The 21,640-nt window shown below is 41.4% G+C and overlaps 1 protein-coding gene across 2 annotated transcripts in view; it reads right to left on the bottom strand.

Moving 5' to 3' along the window:
* LOC110504668 (uncharacterized) overlaps positions 1–21,640 on the bottom strand; it is a 66,344-nt gene that overhangs the window by 42,368 nt on the left and 2,336 nt on the right. Inside the window, exon 2 of one of the 2 annotated variants that reach the window (XM_036975093.2) lies at positions 19,827–19,871. The exons of the other annotated variant lie outside the window; for it this stretch is intronic. Within the exon in view, the coding sequence (XP_036830988.2) occupies positions 19,827–19,871 (45 nt within the window). The remainder of the gene's footprint in view (positions 1–19,826; positions 19,872–21,640) is intronic. 2 annotated transcript variants of the gene reach the window in all.

Raw genomic sequence — 21,640 nt, 5'->3', positions numbered from 1 at the left:
ATGTAGATATAGATGTGTCAGAACAGCAGAGAGATGAACATGTAGATAGAGATGTGTCAGAACAGCAGAGAGATGGACATGTAGATAGAGATGTGTCAGAACAGCAGAGAGATAGACATGTAGATAGAGATGTGTCAGAACAGCAGAGAGATGAACATGTAGATATAGATGTGTCAGAACAGCAGAGAGATGATCATTTAGATAGAGATGTGTCAGAACAGCAGAGAGATGGACATGTAGATATAGATGTGTCAGAACAGCAGAGAGATGGACATGTAGATATAGATGTGTCAGAACAGCAGAAAGATGAACATGTAGATAGAGATGTGTCAGAACAGCAGAGTGATGGACATGTAGATAGAGATGTGTCAGAACAGTAGAGAGATGGACATGTAGATAGAGATGTCAGAACAGCAGAGTGATGGACATGTAGATAGAGATGTGTCAGAACAGCAGAGAGATGGACATGTATATAGAGATGTGTCAGAACAGCAGAGAGATGGACATGTAGATATAGATGTGTCAGAACAGCAGAGAGATGGACATGTAGATAGAGATGTCAGAACAGCAGAGTGATGGACATGTAGATAGAGATGTGTCAGAACAGCAGAGAGATGATAATTTAGATAGAGATGTGTCAGAACAGTAGAGAGATGAACATGTAGATATAGATGTGTCAGAACAGCAGAGAGATGGACATGTAGATAGAGATGTGTCAGAACAGCAGAGAGATGGACATGTAGATATAGATGTGTCAGAACAGCAGAGAGATGTACATGTAGATATAGATGTGTCAGAACAGCAGAGAGATGAACATGTAGATATAGATGTGTCAGAACAGCAGAGAGATGAACATGTAGATAGAGATGTGTCAGAACAGCAGAGAGATGAACATGTAGATAGAGATGTGTCAGAACAGCAGAGAGATGGACATAGATATAGATGTGTCAGAACAGCAGAGAGATGGACATATATATAGATGTGTCAGAACAGCAGAGAGATGGACATATATATAGATGTGTCAGAACAGCAGAGAGATGGACATGTAGATAGAGATGTGTCAGAACAGCAGAGAGATGGACATGTAGATATAGATGTGTCAGAACAGCAGAGAGATGGACATATATATAGATGTGTCAGAACAGCAGAGAGATGGACATATATATAGATGTGTCAGAACATCAGAGAGATGGACATGTAGATAGAGATGTGTCAGAACAGCAGAGAGATGGACATGTAGATAGAGATGTGTCAGAACAGCAGAGAGATGAACATGTAGATATAGATGTGTCAGAACAGCAGAGAGATGGACATGTAGATAGAGATGTGTCAGAACAGCAGATAGATGAACATGTAGATATAGATTTGTCAGAACAGCAGAGAGATGGACATGTAGATATAGATGTGTCAGAACAGCAGAGAGATGGACATGTAGATAAAGATGTGTCAGAACAGCAGAGAGATAGACATGTAGATAGAGATGTGTCAGAACAGCAGAGAGATGAACAAGTAGATATAGATGTGTCAGAACAGCAGAGAGATGAACATGTAGATATAGATGTGTCAGAACAGCAGAGAGATGAACATGTAGATAGAGATGTGTCAGAACAGCAGAGAGATGAACATGTAGATATAGATGTGTCAGAACAGCAGAGAGATGAACATGTAGATAGAGATGTGTCAGAACAGCAGAGAGATGGACATGTAGATAGAGATGTGTCAGAACAGCAGAGAGATAGACATGTAGATAGAGATGTGTCAGAACAGCAGAGAGATGAACATGCAGATAGAGATGTCAGAACAGCAGAGAGATGATCATTTAGATAGAGATGTGTCAGAACAGCAGAGAGATGGACATGTAGATATAGATGTGTCAGAACAGCAGAGAGATAGACATGTAGATAGAGATGTGTCAGAACAGCAGAGAGATGAACATGTAGATATAGATGTGTCAGAACAGCAGAGAGATGAACATGTAGATATAGATGTGTCAGAACAGCAGAGAGATGAACATGTAGATAGAGATGTGTCAGAACAGCAGAGAGATGAACATGTAGATATAGATGTGTCAGAACAGCAGAGAGATGAACATGTAGATAGAGATGTGTCAGAACAGCAGAGAGATGGACATGTAGATAGAGATGTGTCAGAACAGCAGAGAGATAGACATGTAGATAGAGATGTGTCAGAACAGCAGAGAGATGAACATGTAGATATAGATGTGTCAGAACAGCAGAGAGATGATCATTTAGATAGAGATGTGTCAGAACAGCAGAGAGATGGACATGTAGATATAGATGTGTCAGAACAGCAGAGAGATGGACATGTAGATATAGATGTGTCAGAACAGCAGAAAGATGAACATGTAGATAGAGATGTGTCAGAACAGCAGAGTGATGGACATGTAGATAGAGATGTGTCAGAACAGTAGAGAGATGGACATGTAGATAGAGATGTCAGAACAGCAGAGTGATGGACATTTAGATAGCAGAGAGATGGACATGTAGATAGAGATGTGTCAGAACAGCAGAGAGATGGACATGTAGATATAGATGTGTCAGAACAGCAGAGAGATGAACATGTAGATAGAGATGTCAGAACAGTAGAGAGATGAACATGTAGATAGAGATGTGTCAGAACAGCAGAGAGATGAACATGTAGATATAGATGTGTCAGAACATCAGAGAGATGAACATGTAGATAGAGATGTCAGAACAGCAGAGAGATGAACATGTAGATATAGATGTGTCAGAACATCAGAGAGATGAACATGTAGATATAGATGTGTCAGAACAGCAGAGGGATGGACATGTAGATAGAGATGTGTCAGAACAGCAGAGGGATGGACATGTAGATAGAGATGTGTCAGAACAGCAGAGAGATGGACATGTAGATAGAGATGTCAGAACAGCAGAGAGATGGACATTTAGATAGAGATGTCAGAACAGCAGAGAGATGGACATGCAGATAGAGATGTCAGAACAGCAGAGTGATGGACATGTAGATATAGATGTGTCAGAACAGCAGAGAGATGGACATGTAGATAGAGATGTGTCAGAACAGCAGAGAGATGGACATGTAGATAGAGATGTGTCAGAACAGCAGAGGGATGGACATGTAGATAGAGATGTCAGAACAGCAGAGTGATGGACATGTAGATATAGATGTGTCAGAACAGCAGAGAGATGGACATGTAGATAGAGATGTCAGAACAGCAGAGAGATGGACATTTAGATAGCAGAGAGATGGACATGTAGATAGAGATGTGTCAGAACAGCAGAGAGATGGACATGTAGATATAGATGTGTCAGAACAGCAGAGAGATGAACATGTAGATAGAGATGTCAGAACAGTAGAGAGATGAACATGTAGATAGAGATGTGTCAGAACAGCAGAGTGATGGACATGTAGATAGAGATGTCAGAACAGCAGAGAGATGAACATGTAGATAGAGATGTCAGAACAGTAGAGAGATGAACATGTAGATAGAGATGTGTCAGAACAGCAGAGAGATGAACATGTAGATATAGATGTGTCAGAACAGCAGAGGGATGGACATGTAGATAGAGATGTGTCAGAACAGCAGAGGGATGGACATGTAGATAGAGATGTGTCAGAACAGCAGAGAGATGGACATGTAGATAGAGATGTCAGAACAGTAGAGAGATGGACATTTAGATAGAGATGTCAGAACAGCAGAGAGATGGACATTTAGATAGAGATGTCAGAACAGCAGAGAGATGGACATTTAGATAGAGATGTCAGAACAGCAGAGTGATGGACATGTAGATATAGATGTGTCAGAACAGCAGAGAGATGGACATGTAGATAGAGATGTGTCAGAACAGCAGAGAGATGGACATGTAGATAGAGATGTGTCAGAACAGCAGAGGGATGGACATGTAGATAGAGATGTGTCAGAACAGCAGAGAGATGAACATGCGGATAGAGATGTCAGAACAGCAGAGAGATGGACATGCAGATAGAGATGTGTCAGAACAGCAGAGAGATGGACATGTAGATAGAGATGTGTCAGAACAGCAGAGAGATGAACATGTAGATAGAGATGTGTCAGAACAGCAGAGAGATGAACATGTAGATAGAGATGTGTCAGAACAGCAGAGAGATGAACATGTAGATATAGATGTGTCAGAACAGCAGAGGGATGGACATAAGATGGACATGTAGATAGAGATGTGTGAGAACAGCAGAGAGATAGACATGTAGATAGAGATGTGTCAGAACAGCAGAGAGAAGAACATGTAGATAGAGATGTGTCAGAACAGCAGAGGGATGGACATAGATATAGATGTGTCAGAACAGCAGAGAGATGGACATAGATATAGATGTGTCAGAACAGCAGAGAGATGAACATGTAGATAGAGATGTCAGAACAGCAGAGAGATGAACATGTAGATAGAGATGTGTCAGAACAGTAGAGAGATGAACATGTAGATAGAGATGTGTCAGAACAGCAGAGAGATGGACATGTAGATAGAGATGTCAGAACAGCAGAGAGATGAACATGTAGATAGAGATGTGTCAGAACAGCAGAGAGATGGACATGTAGATATAGATGTGTCAGAACAGCAGAGAGATGGACATGTAGATATAGATGTGTCAGAACAGCAGAGAGATGAACATGTAGATATAGATGTGTCAGAACAGCAGAGAGATGAACATGTAGATAGAGATGTGTCAGAACAGCAGAGAGATGGACATAGATATAGATGTGTCAGAACAGCAGAGAGATGGACATATATATAGATGTGTCAGAACAGCAGAGAGATGGACATATATATAGATGTGTCAGAACAGCAGAGAGATGGACATATATATAGATGTGTCAGAACAGCAGAGAGATGGACATATATATAGATGTGTCAGAACAGCAGAGAGATGGACATGTAGATAGAGATGTGTCAGAACAGCAGAGAGATGGACATGTAGATAGAGATGTGTCAGAACAGCAGAGAGATGAACATGTAGATATAGATGTGTCAGAACAGCAGAGAGATGGACATGTAGATAGAGATGTGTCAGAACAGCAGATAGATGAACATGTAGATATAGATTTGTCAGAACAGCAGAGAGATGGACATGTAGATATAGATGTGTCAGAACAGCAGAGAGATAGACATGTAGATAGAGATGTGTCAGAACAGCAGAGAGATGAACAAGTAGATATAGATGTGTCAGAACAGCAGAGAGATGAACATGTAGATATAGATGTGTCAGAACAGCAGAGAGATGAACATGTAGATAGAGATGTGTCAGAACAGCAGAGAGATGAACATGTAGATATAGATGTGTCAGAACAGCAGAGAGATGAACATGTAGATAGAGATGTGTCAGAACAGCAGAGAGATGGACATGTAGATAGAGATGTGTCAGAACAGCAGAGAGATAGACATGTAGATAGAGATGTGTCAGAACAGCAGAGAGATGAACATGCAGATAGAGATGTCAGAACAGCAGAGAGATGATCATTTAGATAGAGATGTGTCAGAACAGCAGAGAGATGGACATGTAGATATAGATGTGTCAGAACAGCAGAGAGATAGACATGTAGATAGAGATGTGTCAGAACAGCAGAGAGATGAACATGTAGATATAGATGTGTCAGAACAGCAGAGAGATGAACATGTAGATATAGATGTGTCAGAACAGCAGAGAGATGAACATGTAGATAGAGATGTGTCAGAACAGCAGAGAGATGAACATGTAGATATAGATGTGTCAGAACAGCAGAGAGATGAACATGTAGATAGAGATGTGTCAGAACAGCAGAGAGATGGACATGTAGATAGAGATGTGTCAGAACAGCAGAGAGATAGACATGTAGATAGAGATGTGTCAGAACAGCAGAGAGATGAACATGTAGATATAGATGTGTCAGAACAGCAGAGAGATGGACATGTAGATATAGATGTGTCAGAACAGCAGAGAGATAGACATGTAGATAGAGATGTGTCAGAACAGCAGAGAGATGAACATGTAGATATAGATGTGTCAGAACAGCAGAGAGATGAACATGTAGATATAGATGTGTCAGAACAGCAGAGAGATGAACATGTAGATAGAGATGTGTCAGAACAGCAGAGAGATGAACATGTAGATATAGATGTGTCAGAACAGCAGAGAGATGAACATGTAGATAGAGATGTGTCAGAACAGCAGAGAGATGGACATGTAGATAGAGATGTGTCAGAACAGCAGAGAGATGAACATGTAGATATAGATGTGTCAGAACAGCAGAGAGATGAACATGTAGATAGAGATGTGTCAGAACAGCAGAGAGATGAACATGCGGATAGAGATGTCAGAACAGCAGAGAGATGGACATGCAGATAGAGATGTGTCAGAACAGCAGAGAGATGGACATGTAGATAGAGATGTGTCAGAACAGCAGAGAGATGAACATGTAGATAGAGATGTGTCAGAACAGCAGAGAGATGAACATGTAGATAGAGATGTGTCAGAACAGCAGAGAGATGAACATGTAGATATAGATGTGTCAGAACAGCAGAGGGATGGACATAAGATGGACATGTAGATAGAGATGTGTGAGAACAGCAGAGAGATAGACATGTAGATAGAGATGTGTCAGAACAGCAGAGAGAAGAACATGTAGATAGAGATGTGTCAGAACAGCAGAGGGATGGACATAGATATAGATGTGTCAGAACAGCAGAGAGATGGACATAGATATAGATGTGTCAGAACAGCAGAGAGATGAACATGTAGATAGAGATGTCAGAACAGCAGAGAGATGAACATGTAGATAGAGATGTGTCAGAACAGTAGAGAGATGAACATGTAGATAGAGATGTGTCAGAACAGCAGAGAGATGGACATGTAGATAGAGATGTCAGAACAGCAGAGAGATGAACATGTAGATAGAGATGTGTCAGAACAGCAGAGAGATGGACATGTAGATATAGATGTGTCAGAACAGCAGAGAGATGGACATGTAGATATAGATGTGTCAGAACAGCAGAGAGATGAACATGTAGATATAGATGTGTCAGAACAGCAGAGAGATGAACATGTAGATAGAGATGTGTCAGAACAGCAGAGAGATGGACATAGATATAGATGTGTCAGAACAGCAGAGAGATGGACATATATATAGATGTGTCAGAACAGCAGAGAGATGGACATATATATAGATGTGTCAGAACAGCAGAGAGATGGACATATATATAGATGTGTCAGAACAGCAGAGAGATGGACATATATATAGATGTGTCAGAACAGCAGAGAGATGGACATGTAGATAGAGATGTGTCAGAACAGCAGAGAGATGGACATGTAGATAGAGATGTGTCAGAACAGCAGAGAGATGAACATGTAGATATAGATGTGTCAGAACAGCAGAGAGATGGACATGTAGATAGAGATGTGTCAGAACAGCAGATAGATGAACATGTAGATATAGATTTGTCAGAACAGCAGAGAGATGGACATGTAGATATAGATGTGTCAGAACAGCAGAGAGATAGACATGTAGATAGAGATGTGTCAGAACAGCAGAGAGATGAACAAGTAGATATAGATGTGTCAGAACAGCAGAGAGATGAACATGTAGATATAGATGTGTCAGAACAGCAGAGAGATGAACATGTAGATAGAGATGTGTCAGAACAGCAGAGAGATGAACATGTAGATATAGATGTGTCAGAACAGCAGAGAGATGAACATGTAGATAGAGATGTGTCAGAACAGCAGAGAGATGGACATGTAGATAGAGATGTGTCAGAACAGCAGAGAGATAGACATGTAGATAGAGATGTGTCAGAACAGCAGAGAGATGAACATGCAGATAGAGATGTCAGAACAGCAGAGAGATGATCATTTAGATAGAGATGTGTCAGAACAGCAGAGAGATGGACATGTAGATATAGATGTGTCAGAACAGCAGAGAGATAGACATGTAGATAGAGATGTGTCAGAACAGCAGAGAGATGAACATGTAGATATAGATGTGTCAGAACAGCAGAGAGATGAACATGTAGATATAGATGTGTCAGAACAGCAGAGAGATGAACATGTAGATAGAGATGTGTCAGAACAGCAGAGAGATGAACATGTAGATATAGATGTGTCAGAACAGCAGAGAGATGAACATGTAGATAGAGATGTGTCAGAACAGCAGAGAGATGGACATGTAGATAGAGATGTGTCAGAACAGCAGAGAGATAGACATGTAGATAGAGATGTGTCAGAACAGCAGAGAGATGAACATGTAGATATAGATGTGTCAGAACAGCAGAGAGATGATCATTTAGATAGAGATGTGTCAGAACAGCAGAGAGATGGACATGTAGATATAGATGTGTCAGAACAGCAGAGAGATAGACATGTAGATAGAGATGTGTCAGAACAGCAGAGAGATGAACATGTAGATATAGATGTGTCAGAACAGCAGAGAGATGAACATGTAGATATAGATGTGTCAGAACAGCAGAGAGATGAACATGTAGATAGAGATGTGTCAGAACAGCAGAGAGATGAACATGTAGATATAGATGTGTCAGAACAGCAGAGAGATGAACATGTAGATAGAGATGTGTCAGAACAGCAGAGAGATGGACATGTAGATAGAGATGTGTCAGAACAGCAGAGAGATAGACATGTAGATAGAGATGTGTCAGAACAGCAGAGAGATGAACATGTAGATATAGATGTGTCAGAACAGCAGAGAGATGATCATTTAGATAGAGATGTGTCAGAACAGCAGAGAGATGGACATGTAGATATAGATGTGTCAGAACAGCAGAGAGATGGACATGTAGATATAGATGTGTCAGAACAGCAGAAAGATGAACATGTAGATAGAGATGTGTCAGAACAGCAGAGTGATGGACATGTAGATAGAGATGTGTCAGAACAGTAGAGAGATGGACATGTAGATAGAGATGTCAGAACAGCAGAGTGATGGACATGTAGATAGAGATGTGTCAGAACAGCAGAGAGATGGACATGTATATAGAGATGTGTCAGAACAGCAGAGAGATGGACATGTAGATATAGATGTGTCAGAACAGCAGAGAGATGGACATGTAGATAGAGATGTCAGAACAGCAGAGTGATGGACATGTAGATAGAGATGTGTCAGAACAGCAGAGAGATGATAATTTAGATAGAGATGTGTCAGAACAGTAGAGAGATGAACATGTAGATAGAGATGTGTCAGAACAGCAGAGAGATGGACATGTATATATAGATGTGTCAGAACAGCAGAGAGATGGACATGTAGATAGAGATGTGTCAGAACAGCAGAGAGATGGACATGTAGATAGAGATGTCAGAACAGCAGAGTGATGGACATGTAGATAGAGATGTGTCAGAACAGCAGAGAGATGATAATTTAGATAGAGATGTGTCAGAACAGCAGAGAGATGGACATGTAGATATAGATGTGTCAGAACAGCAGAGGGATGGACATGAGATGGACATGTAGATAGAGATGTGTCAGAACATCAGAGAGATGGACATGTAGATAGAGATGTGTCAGAACAGCAGAGAGATGAACATGCAGATAGAGATGTGTCAGAACAGCAGAGAGATGATCATTTAGATAGAGATGTGTCAGAACAGCAGAGAGATGGACATATATATAGATGTGTCAGAACAGCAGAGAGATGGACATGTAGATATAGATGTGTCAGAACAGCAGAGATATGAACATGTAGATATAGATGTGTCAGAACAGCAGAGAGATGGACATGTAGATATAGATGTGTCAGAACAGCAGAGAGATGAACATGTAGATATAGATGTGTCAGAACAGCAGAGAGATGAACATGTAGATATAGATGTGTCAGAACAGCAGAGAGATGGACATGTAGATAGAGATGTCAGAACAGCAGAGAGATGAACATGTAGATAGAGATGTGTCAGAACAGCAGAGATGAACATAGATATAGATGTGTCAGAACAGCAGAAAGATGAACATGTAGATAGAGATGTGTCAGAACAGCAGAGTGATGGACATGTAGATATAGATGTGTCAGAACAGCAGAGAGATGAACATGTAGATAGAGATGTGTCAGAACAGCAGAGAGATGGACATGCAGATAGAGATGTGTCAGAACAGCAGAGAGATGGACATGTAGATAGAGATGTGTCAGAACAGCAGAGAGATGGACATGTAGATAGAGATGTGTCAGAACAGCAGAGAGATGGACATGTAGATATAGATGTGTCAGAACAGCAGAGAGATGAACATGTAGATAGAGATGTGTCAGAACAGCAGAGAGATGGACATGTAGATAGAGATGTGTCAGAACAGCAGAGAGATGGACATGTAGATAGAGATGTGTCAGAACAGCAGAGAGATGGACATGTAGATATAGATGTGTCAGAACAGCAGAAAGATGAACATGTAGATAGAGATGTGTCAGAACAGCAGAGTGATGGACATGTAGATATAGATGTGTCAGAACAGCAGAGAGATGAACATGTAGATAGAGATGTGTCAGAACAGCAGAGAGATGGACATGCAGATAGAGATGTGTCAGAACAGCAGAGAGATGGACATGTAGATAGAGATGTGTCAGAACAGCAGAGAGATGGACATGTAGATATAGATGTGTCAGAACAGCAGAGAGATGGACATGTAGATAGAGATGTGTCAGAACAGCAGAGAGATGGACATGTAGATAGAGATGTGTCAGAACAGCAGAGAGATAGACATGTAGATAGAGATGTGTCAGAACAGCAGAGAGATGAACATGCAGATAGAGATGTCAGAACAGCAGAGAGATGATCATTTAGATAGAGATGTGTCAGAACAGCAGAGAGATGGACATGTAGATATAGATGTGTCAGAACAGCAGAGAGATAGACATGTAGATAGAGATGTGTCAGAACAGCAGAGAGATGAACATGTAGATATAGATGTGTCAGAACAGCAGAGAGATGAACATGTAGATATAGATGTGTCAGAACAGCAGAGAGATGAACATGTAGATAGAGATGTGTCAGAACAGCAGAGAGATGAACATGTAGATATAGATGTGTCAGAACAGCAGAGAGATGAACATGTAGATAGAGATGTGTCAGAACAGCAGAGAGATGGACATGTAGATAGAGATGTGTCAGAACAGCAGAGAGATAGACATGTAGATAGAGATGTGTCAGAACAGCAGAGAGATGAACATGTAGATATAGATGTGTCAGAACAGCAGAGAGATGATCATTTAGATAGAGATGTGTCAGAACAGCAGAGAGATGGACATGTAGATATAGATGTGTCAGAACAGCAGAGAGATGGACATGTAGATATAGATGTGTCAGAACAGCAGAAAGATGAACATGTAGATAGAGATGTGTCAGAACAGCAGAGTGATGGACATGTAGATAGAGATGTGTCAGAACAGCAGAGAGATGGACATGTAGATAGAGATGTGTCAGAACAGCAGAGAGATGGACATGTAGATAGAGATGTGTCAGAACAGCAGAGAGATGGACATGTAGATATAGATGTGTCAGAACAGCAGAGAGATGAACATGTAGATAGAGATGTGTCAGAACAGCAGAGAGATGGACATGTAGATAGAGATGTGTCAGAACAGCAGAGAGATGGACATGTAGATAGAGATGTGTCAGAACAGCAGAGAGATGGACATGTAGATATAGATGTGTCAGAACAGCAGAAAGATGAACATGTAGATAGAGATGTGTCAGAACAGCAGAGTGATGGACATGTAGATATAGATGTGTCAGAACAGCAGAGAGATGAACATGTAGATAGAGATGTGTCAGAACAGCAGAGAGATGGAAATGCAGATAGAGATGTGTCAGAACAGCAGAGAGATGGACATGTAGATAGAGATGTGTCAGAACAGCAGAGAGATGGACATGTAGATATAGATGTGTCAGAACAGCAGAGAGATGGACATGTAGATAGAGATGTGTCAGAACAGCAGAGAGATGGACATGTAGATAGAGATGTCAGAACAGCAGAGTGATGGACATGTAGATAGAGATGTGTCAGAACAGCAGAGAGATGATAATTTAGATAGAGATGTGTCAGAACAGTAGAGAGATGAACATGTAGATAGAGATGTGTCAGAACAGCAGAGAGATGGACATGTATATATAGATGTGTCAGAACAGCAGAGAGATGGACATGTAGATAGAGATGTGTCAGAACAGCAGAGAGATGGACATGTAGATAGAGATGTCAGAACAGCAGAGTGATGGACATGTAGATAGAGATGTGTCAGAACAGCAGAGAGATGATAATTTAGATAGAGATGTGTCAGAACAGCAGAGAGATGGACATGTAGATATAGATGTGTCAGAACAGCAGAGGGATGGACATGAGATGGACATGTAGATAGAGATGTGTCAGAACATCAGAGAGATGGACATGTAGATAGAGATGTGTCAGAACAGCAGAGAGATGAACATGCAGATAGAGATGTGTCAGAACAGCAGAGAGATGATCATTTAGATAGAGATGTGTCAGAACAGCAGAGAGATGGACATATATATAGATGTGTCAGAACAGCAGAGAGATGGACATGTAGATATAGATGTGTCAGAACAGCAGAGATATGAACATGTAGATATAGATGTGTCAGAACAGCAGAGAGATGGACATGTAGATATAGATGTGTCAGAACAGCAGAGAGATGAACATGTAGATATAGATGTGTCAGAACAGCAGAGAGATGAACATGTAGATATAGATGTGTCAGAACAGCAGAGAGATGGACATGTAGATAGAGATGTCAGAACAGCAGAGAGATGAACATGTAGATAGAGATGTGTCAGAACAGCAGAGATGAACATAGATATAGATGTGTCAGAACAGCAGAAAGATGAACATGTAGATAGAGATGTGTCAGAACAGCAGAGTGATGGACATGTAGATATAGATGTGTCAGAACAGCAGAGAGATGAACATGTAGATAGAGATGTGTCAGAACAGCAGAGAGATGGACATGCAGATAGAGATGTGTCAGAACAGCAGAGAGATGGACATGTAGATAGAGATGTGTCAGAACAGCAGAGAGATGGACATGTAGATAGAGATGTGTCAGAACAGCAGAGAGATGGACATGTAGATATAGATGTGTCAGAACAGCAGAGAGATGAACATGTAGATAGAGATGTGTCAGAACAGCAGAGAGATGGACATGTAGATAGAGATGTGTCAGAACAGCAGAGAGATGGACATGTAGATAGAGATGTGTCAGAACAGCAGAGAGATGGACATGTAGATATAGATGTGTCAGAACAGCAGAAAGATGAACATGTAGATAGAGATGTGTCAGAACAGCAGAGTGATGGACATGTAGATATAGATGTGTCAGAACAGCAGAGAGATGAACATGTAGATAGAGATGTGTCAGAACAGCAGAGAGATGGACATGCAGATAGAGATGTGTCAGAACAGCAGAGAGATGGACATGTAGATAGAGATGTGTCAGAACAGCAGAGAGATGGACATGTAGATATAGATGTGTCAGAACAGCAGAGAGATGGACATGTAGATAGAGATGTGTCAGAACAGCAGAGAGATGGACATGTAGATAGAGATGTGTCAGAACAGCAGAGAGATAGACATGTAGATAGAGATGTGTCAGAACAGCAGAGAGATGAACATGCAGATAGAGATGTCAGAACAGCAGAGAGATGATCATTTAGATAGAGATGTGTCAGAACAGCAGAGAGATGGACATGTAGATATAGATGTGTCAGAACAGCAGAGAGATAGACATGTAGATAGAGATGTGTCAGAACAGCAGAGAGATGAACATGTAGATATAGATGTGTCAGAACAGCAGAGAGATGAACATGTAGATATAGATGTGTCAGAACAGCAGAGAGATGAACATGTAGATAGAGATGTGTCAGAACAGCAGAGAGATGAACATGTAGATATAGATGTGTCAGAACAGCAGAGAGATGAACATGTAGATAGAGATGTGTCAGAACAGCAGAGAGATGGACATGTAGATAGAGATGTGTCAGAACAGCAGAGAGATAGACATGTAGATAGAGATGTGTCAGAACAGCAGAGAGATGAACATGTAGATATAGATGTGTCAGAACAGCAGAGAGATGATCATTTAGATAGAGATGTGTCAGAACAGCAGAGAGATGGACATGTAGATATAGATGTGTCAGAACAGCAGAGAGATGGACATGTAGATATAGATGTGTCAGAACAGCAGAAAGATGAACATGTAGATAGAGATGTGTCAGAACAGCAGAGTGATGGACATGTAGATAGAGATGTGTCAGAACAGTAGAGAGATGGACATGTAGATAGAGATGTCAGAACAGCAGAGTGATGGACATGTAGATAGAGATGTGTCAGAACAGCAGAGAGATGGACATGTATATAGAGATGTGTCAGAACAGCAGAGAGATGGACATGTAGATATAGATGTGTCAGAACAGCAGAGAGATGGACATGTAGATAGAGATGTCAGAACAGCAGAGTGATGGACATGTAGATAGAGATGTGTCAGAACAGCAGAGAGATGATAATTTAGATAGAGATGTGTCAGAACAGTAGAGAGATGAACATGTAGATAGAGATGTGTCAGAACAGCAGAGAGATCGACATGTATATATAGATGTGTCAGAACAGCAGAGAGATGGACATGTAGATAGAGATGTGTCAGAACAGCAGAGAGATGGACATGTAGATAGAGATGTCAGAACAGCAGAGTGATGGACATGTAGATAGAGATGTGTCAGAACAGCAGAGAGATGATAATTTAGATAGAGATGTGTCAGAACAGCAGAGAGATGAACATGTAGATATAGATGTGTCAGAACAGCAGAGAGATGAACATGTAGATATAGATGTGTCAGAACAGCAGAGAGATGGACATGTAGATAGAGATGTGTCAGAACAGCAGAGTGATGGACATGTAGATATAGATGTGTCAGAACAGCAGAGAGATGAACATGTAGATAGAGATGTGTCAGAACAGCAGAGAGATGGACATGCAGATAGAGATGTGTCAGAACAGCAGAGAGATGGACATGTAGATAGAGATGTGTCAGAACAGCAGAGAGATGGACATGTAGATATAGATGTGTCAGAACAGCAGAGAGATGGACATGTAGATAGAGATGTGTCAGAACAGCAGAGAGATGGACATGTAGATAGAGATGTGTCAGAACAGCAGAGAGATAGACATGTAGATAGAGATGTGTCAGAACAGCAGAGAGATGAACATGCAGATAGAGATGTCAGAACAGCAGAGAGATGATCATTTAGATAGAGATGTGTCAGAACAGCAGAGAGATGGACATGTAGATATAGATGTGTCAGAACAGCAGAGAGATAGACATGTAGATAGAGATGTGTCAGAACAGCAGAGAGATGAACATGTAGATATAGATGTGTCAGAACAGCAGAGAGATGAACATGTAGATATAGATGTGTCAGAACAGCAGAGAGATGAACATGTAGATAGAGATGTGTCAGAACAGCAGAGAGATGAACATGTAGATATAGATGTGTCAGAACAGCAGAGAGATGAACATGTAGATAGAGATGTGTCAGAACAGCAGAGAGATGGACATGTAGATAGAGATGTGTCAGAACAGCAGAGAGATAGACATGTAGATAGAGATGTGTCAGAACAGCAGAGAGATGAACATGTAGATATAGATGTGTCAGAACAGCAGAGAGATGATCATTTAGATAGAGATGTGTCAGAACAGCAGAGAGATGGACATGTAGATATAGATGTGTCAGAACAGCAGAGAGATGGACATGTAGATATAGATGTGTCAGAACAGCAGAAAGATGAACATGTAGATAGAGATGTGTCAGAACAGCAGAGTGATGGACATGTAGATAGAGATGTGTCAGAACAGTAGAGAGATGGACATGTAGATAGAGATGTCAGAACAGCAGAGTGATGGACATGTAGATAGAGATGTGTCAGAACAGCAGAGAGATGGACATGTATATAGAGATGTGTCAGAACAGCAGAGAGATGGACATGTAGATATAGATGTGTCAGAACAGCAGAGAGATGGACATGTAGATAGAGATGTCAGAACAGCAGAGTGATGGACATGTAGATAGAGATGTGTCAGAACAGCAGAGAGATGAACATGTAGATAGAGATGTGTCAGAACAGCAGAGAGATGAACATGTAGATATAGATGTGTCAGAACAGCAGAGAGATGAACATGTAGATAGAGATGTGTCAGAACAGCAGAGAGATGGACATGTAGATAGAGATGTGTCAGAACAGCAGAGAGATAGACATGTAGATAGAGATGTGTCAGAACAGCAGAGAGATGAACATGTAGATATAGATGTGTCAGAACAGCAGAGAGATGATCATTTAGATAGAGATGTGTCAGAACAGCAGAGAGATGGACATGTAGATATAGATGTGTCAGAACAGCAGAGAGATGGACATGTAGATATAGATGTGTCAGAACAGCAGAAAGATGAACATGTAGATAGAGATGTGTCAGAACAGCAGAGTGATGGACATGTAGATAGAGATGTGTCAGAACAGTAGAGAGATGGACATGTAGATAGAGATGTCAGAACAGCAGAGTGATGGACATGTAGATAGAGATGTGTCAGAACAGCAGAGAGATGGACATGTATATAGAGATGTGTCAGAACAGCAGAGAGATGGACATGTAGATATAGATGTGTCAGAACAGCAGAGAGATGGACATGTAGATAGAGATGTCAGAACAGCAGAGTGATGGACATGTAGATAGAGATGTGTCAGAACAGCAGAGAGATGATAATTTAGATAGAGATGTGTCAGAACAGTAGAGAGATGAACATGTAGATAGAGATGTGTCAGAACAGCAGAGAGATGGACATGTATATATAGATGTGTCAGAACAGCAGAAAGATGAACATGTAGATAGAGATGTGTCAGAACAGCAGAGTGATGGACATGTAGATAGAGATGTGTCAGAACAGTAGAGAGATGGACATGTAGATAGAGATGTCAGAACAGCAGAGTGATGGACATGTAGATAGAGATGTGTCAGAACAGCAGAGAGATGGACATGTATATAGAGATGTGTCAGAACAGCAGAGAGATGGACATGTAGATATAGATGTGTCAGAACAGCAGAGAGATGGACATGTAGATAGAGATGTCAGAACAGCAGAGTGATGGACATGTAGATAGAGATGTGTCAGAACAGCAGAGAGATGATAATTTAGATAGAGATGTGTCAGAACAGTAGAGAGATGAACATGTAGATAGAGATGTGTCAGAACAGCAGAGAGATGGACATGTATATATAGATGTGTCAGAACAGCAGAGAGATGGACATGTAGATAGAGATGTGTCAGAACAGCAGAGAGATGGACATGTAGATAGAGATGTCAGAACAGCAGAGTGATGGACATGTAGATAGAGATGTGTCAGAACAGCAGAGAGATGATAATTTAGATAGAGATGTGTCAGAACAGCAGAGAGATGGACATGTAGATATAGATGTGTCAGAACAGCAGAGGGATGGACATGAGATGGACATGTAGATAGAGATGTGTCAGAACATCAGAGAGATGGACATGTAGATAGAGATGTGTCAGAACAGCAGAGAGATGAACATGCAGATAGAGATGTGTCAGAACAGCAGAGAGATGATCATTTAGATAGAGATGTGTCAGAACAGCAGAGAGATGGACATATATATAGATGTGTCAGAACAGCAGAGAGATGGACATGTAGATATAGATGTGTCAGAACAGCAGAGATATGAACATGTAGATATAGATGTGTCAGAACAGCAGAGAGATGGACATGTAGATATAGATGTGTCAGAACAGCAGAGAGATGAACATGTAGATATAGATGTGTCAGAACAGCAGAGAGATGAACATGTAGATAGAGATGTGTCAGAACAGCAGAGAGATGGACATGTAGATAGAGATGTCAGAACAGCAGAGAGATGAACATGTAGATAGAGATGTGTCAGAACAGCAGAGATGAACATAGATATAGATGTGTCAGAACAGCAGAAAGATGAACATGTAGATAGAGATGTGTCAGAACAGCAGAGTGATGGACATGTAGATATAGATGTGTCAGAACAGCAGAGAGATGAACATGTAGATAGAGATGTGTCAGAACAGCAGAGAGATGGACATGCAGATAGAGATGTGTCAGAACAGCAGAGAGATGGACATGTAGATAGAGATGTGTCAGAACAGCAGAGAGATGGACATGTAGATAGAGATGTGTCAGAACAGCAGAGAGATGGACATGTAGATATAGATGTGTCAGAACAGCAGAGAGATGGACATGTAGATAGAGATGTGTCAGAACAGCAGAGAGATGGACATGTAGATAGAGATGTGTCAGAACAGCAGAGAGATGGACATGTAGATAGAGATGTGTCAGAACAGCAGAGAGATGAACATGTAGATAGAGATGTGTCAGAACAGCAGAGAGATGAACATGTAGATATAGATGTGTCAGAACAGCAGAGAGATGAACATGTAGATAGAGATGTGTCAGAACAGCAGAGAGATGGACATGTAGATAGAGATGTGTCAGAACAGCAGAGAGATGGACATGTAGATAGAGATGTGTCAGAACAGCAGAGAGATGGACATAGATATAGATGTGTCAGAACAGCAGAGAGATGGACATAGATATAGATGTGTCAGAACAGCAGAGAGATGGAGCTTCATTCCGCTCTAAGAAGCATGTCTCCTTTCATTCATTCAGTCTAACACACACACACACACACACACACACACACACACACAATATGGTAAAGCTAAACTAAATAAAAGTAAAGATTTCATTCCCCTCTCTTCTTCATAAACACTTTCCCCACAACCCCGGAGGGCAAGTGTTCCTTCTCTCTACTCCTCCTTTCACTTCATTATCTCGCCTCTCCTCCCTCTCAGTCACCAAGGACACCGATTCATCCCTCGTTCCTCATCCCTCCTCTCAAAACAACAAGCCTTCCCAGGAGAGGGAGCAGATAGATGGCAACACAGTGACTAGGGTCTGGTTTCAATAATGAACTATTTTCGCATAGAGGAACTATGTCACTGCCTACGTCCGGGGACTCTCCCAACAAATCACGAGGCAGACATGCCAGAACGTCGCGATTCAAAACCTTTGTAGTGATTTTAGTTAAGGTAGTTGATGCAAACCAACCATTTACGAAATGCAGTCATCAAAAATAACCTTTGTGATCTCCATCCTGCTAGCTACTATTTAGTATTTTATTCAAGCTGATAAAAGTAGTGACGTAGGCAGTGACATAGTGCCTCTATGACAACAGAGTTTATCATTAAAACCAGACCCTAGTCACTGTGTTGCTCTCTCTCTCCTCTCTCTCTGCTTCCTCTCTCCCACTCTGTCTGTTCCTCCTTCGCTCTTTCTCTCTCCTTCCTTCCTCTCTCTCTCTGATCTCCTACCACTCCCTCTTTCTCTCTCTCCCTTCTCTTTTTCTCTCTTTCCTGTGTTTGTCTTCTGGCTAGGAACAGGTAGAATGGGTGAGACGTACTTTCAGAAAGCAGGCTACAATCAGACAGGCTACAGTCAGGCATTTCTCTGTTACAATCAGACAGGCAACAGTCAGACAGGCTACAGTCAGACATGTTCAGTTCAGCAAACAAAAACAACACAGATTCCCCCAAATGCCTGTTACTAAAAGCCTCAGGGCAACCACCAATAAGAGGACAGGAGAGAGTGTAACGTATAATACCACACACATTTGTTCCAGCCCAGCACTAACCCATCTGATTCAACTAGTGCAGAGCGGCGTAGATCAGTGCAGTAGTTATGGTGGTCCTGTAGGGTGAGAGTATAAAGTAAACCATCTCTTACCCCTAGAATATCTTTGGAACAGCCGTTACGCTCACTTCCTGTGACCTGTGTGAGGACAGACATTTTTTGAGAAAAGTCCTATAGATATAGAAGCATCCACTAAGGTACAGTATAACATCTACAGGGCTAAAAATATGAAGGTGTTGTGGAGGTCTATACCAATGATTAATATATACACTAGAAGACTGATAGGGGGTGCTGTGTTGAAGCCTCCATCTTGGCTCTCCCAAACCATCGTAAAAATATTCTGGATGCTATAGAAATGCATGTATTAATGTCTACATTTGTTTTTGTCACAAATATTCTCCACTACTTTACCAAAAGTATGTGGACACCTGCTTGTCGAACTTCTCATTCCAAAATCATGGGCATTAATATGGAGTCTGGGAAGGCTTTCCACTAAATGTTGCTGCGGGGACTTGAGTCCATTCAGCCACAAGAGCGTTAGTGAGATCGGGCACTGATTGGGCGATTAGGCCTGGCAGTGTGTCAGTGTTCGCAGTCGGTGTTCCAGAGTTCCAATTTATCCCAAAGGTGTTCGATGGGGTTGAGATCAGGGCTCTGTTCAGGTCAGTCAAGTTCTTCCACACCGATCTCGAAAAACCATTTTTGTATGGACTTCTCTTTGTACACGGGAGCATTGTCATGCTGAAACAGGAAAGGTCCTTCCCCAAACTGTTGCCACAAAGTTGAAAGCATTAAGATTTCCCTTCACATTGCTTCCAGAGGCAGTTTGGAACTCGGTAGTGAGTGTTGCAACCGAGGACAGTGCTATGCACTTCAGTGGTCCCGTTCTGTGTGGTCTAACACTTCGCGGCTGAGCCATTGTTGCTTCACATCACAATAACATCAGGGCATATGTTTGGAGAGAGAGAAAGAGAGACACTCAGTGAGCATAGCCGTGCTATTGAGAAAGGCCGCCGCAGTCAGACATGGCTCTCAAGAGAAGACAGGCTATGTGCTCACTCTCTAGTCCTTTTTACTGCCTCTCTGTGGGCACTGTTTTCTATGTACTCATTATCTATCTTCCAGATAATTAGGCCACAAATTGTATGAACTGACTAGTTGGAAAGGTGGCATCCTATGATGGTGCCACTTTGAAGATCACTGAGCTCTTCAGTAAGGCCACGCTACTGCCAGTGTTTGTCTATGGAGACTGCATGGCTGTGTGCTTGGTTTTATACACCTGTCAGCAACGGGCGTGGCTGAAATAGCCAAATCCACTAATTTGAAGGGGTGTCCATATACTTGTGTGTATATATAGTGTATTACAGACACCTAATGCATACTTTTAAGTTATATTATGTGAGCTAAACATAAAAATGAAAATATAGATTTTTGTAAGTTCTAATGTTAAGTGAATTTTGTCCTTGAAACATTGAATTGACATACTGTAGAATTCCATTAATTCCTATGGAGAACTGCTCCTTCTGGGGAATGCCGATATGGCCGACCGGTGGCTTCAGAGCCTCTCACTGGTGGCCAATACACAGCATTAGCAATCTAGGGTTTATATACATCATTGGTCTATACAGTGGTGGTCTTTCAGTAACCAATGAGAATGCCTTGATAGATATAGATTGTGAAACCAAACCAGAGCATGTGACCCTACATCAAAATGACTCTTGCGCATCTGTTTGTTGTGTTTGGCCCAAGTAAAGCTAATCTGCAGACACAGACACACACAGACAGACACACACACACACACACACACACACACACACACACACACCTGTGAGACAGAGCAATGCATGTCTGCCACCACCATTTCCTGTTCCAGATGCTGCATATAGAGACAGAGAGAAAAAGAAAGA

This window comes from Oncorhynchus mykiss, chromosome 3, assembly GCF_057628025.1.
Source record: "Oncorhynchus mykiss isolate SJ-2025 chromosome 3, ASM5762802v1, whole genome shotgun sequence".
Classification (NCBI taxonomy): Eukaryota; Metazoa; Chordata; class Actinopteri; order Salmoniformes; family Salmonidae; genus Oncorhynchus; species Oncorhynchus mykiss.
Note: the sequence above shows the minus strand (reverse complement) of the source record. Positions and strands in the feature narration are given on the sequence as shown.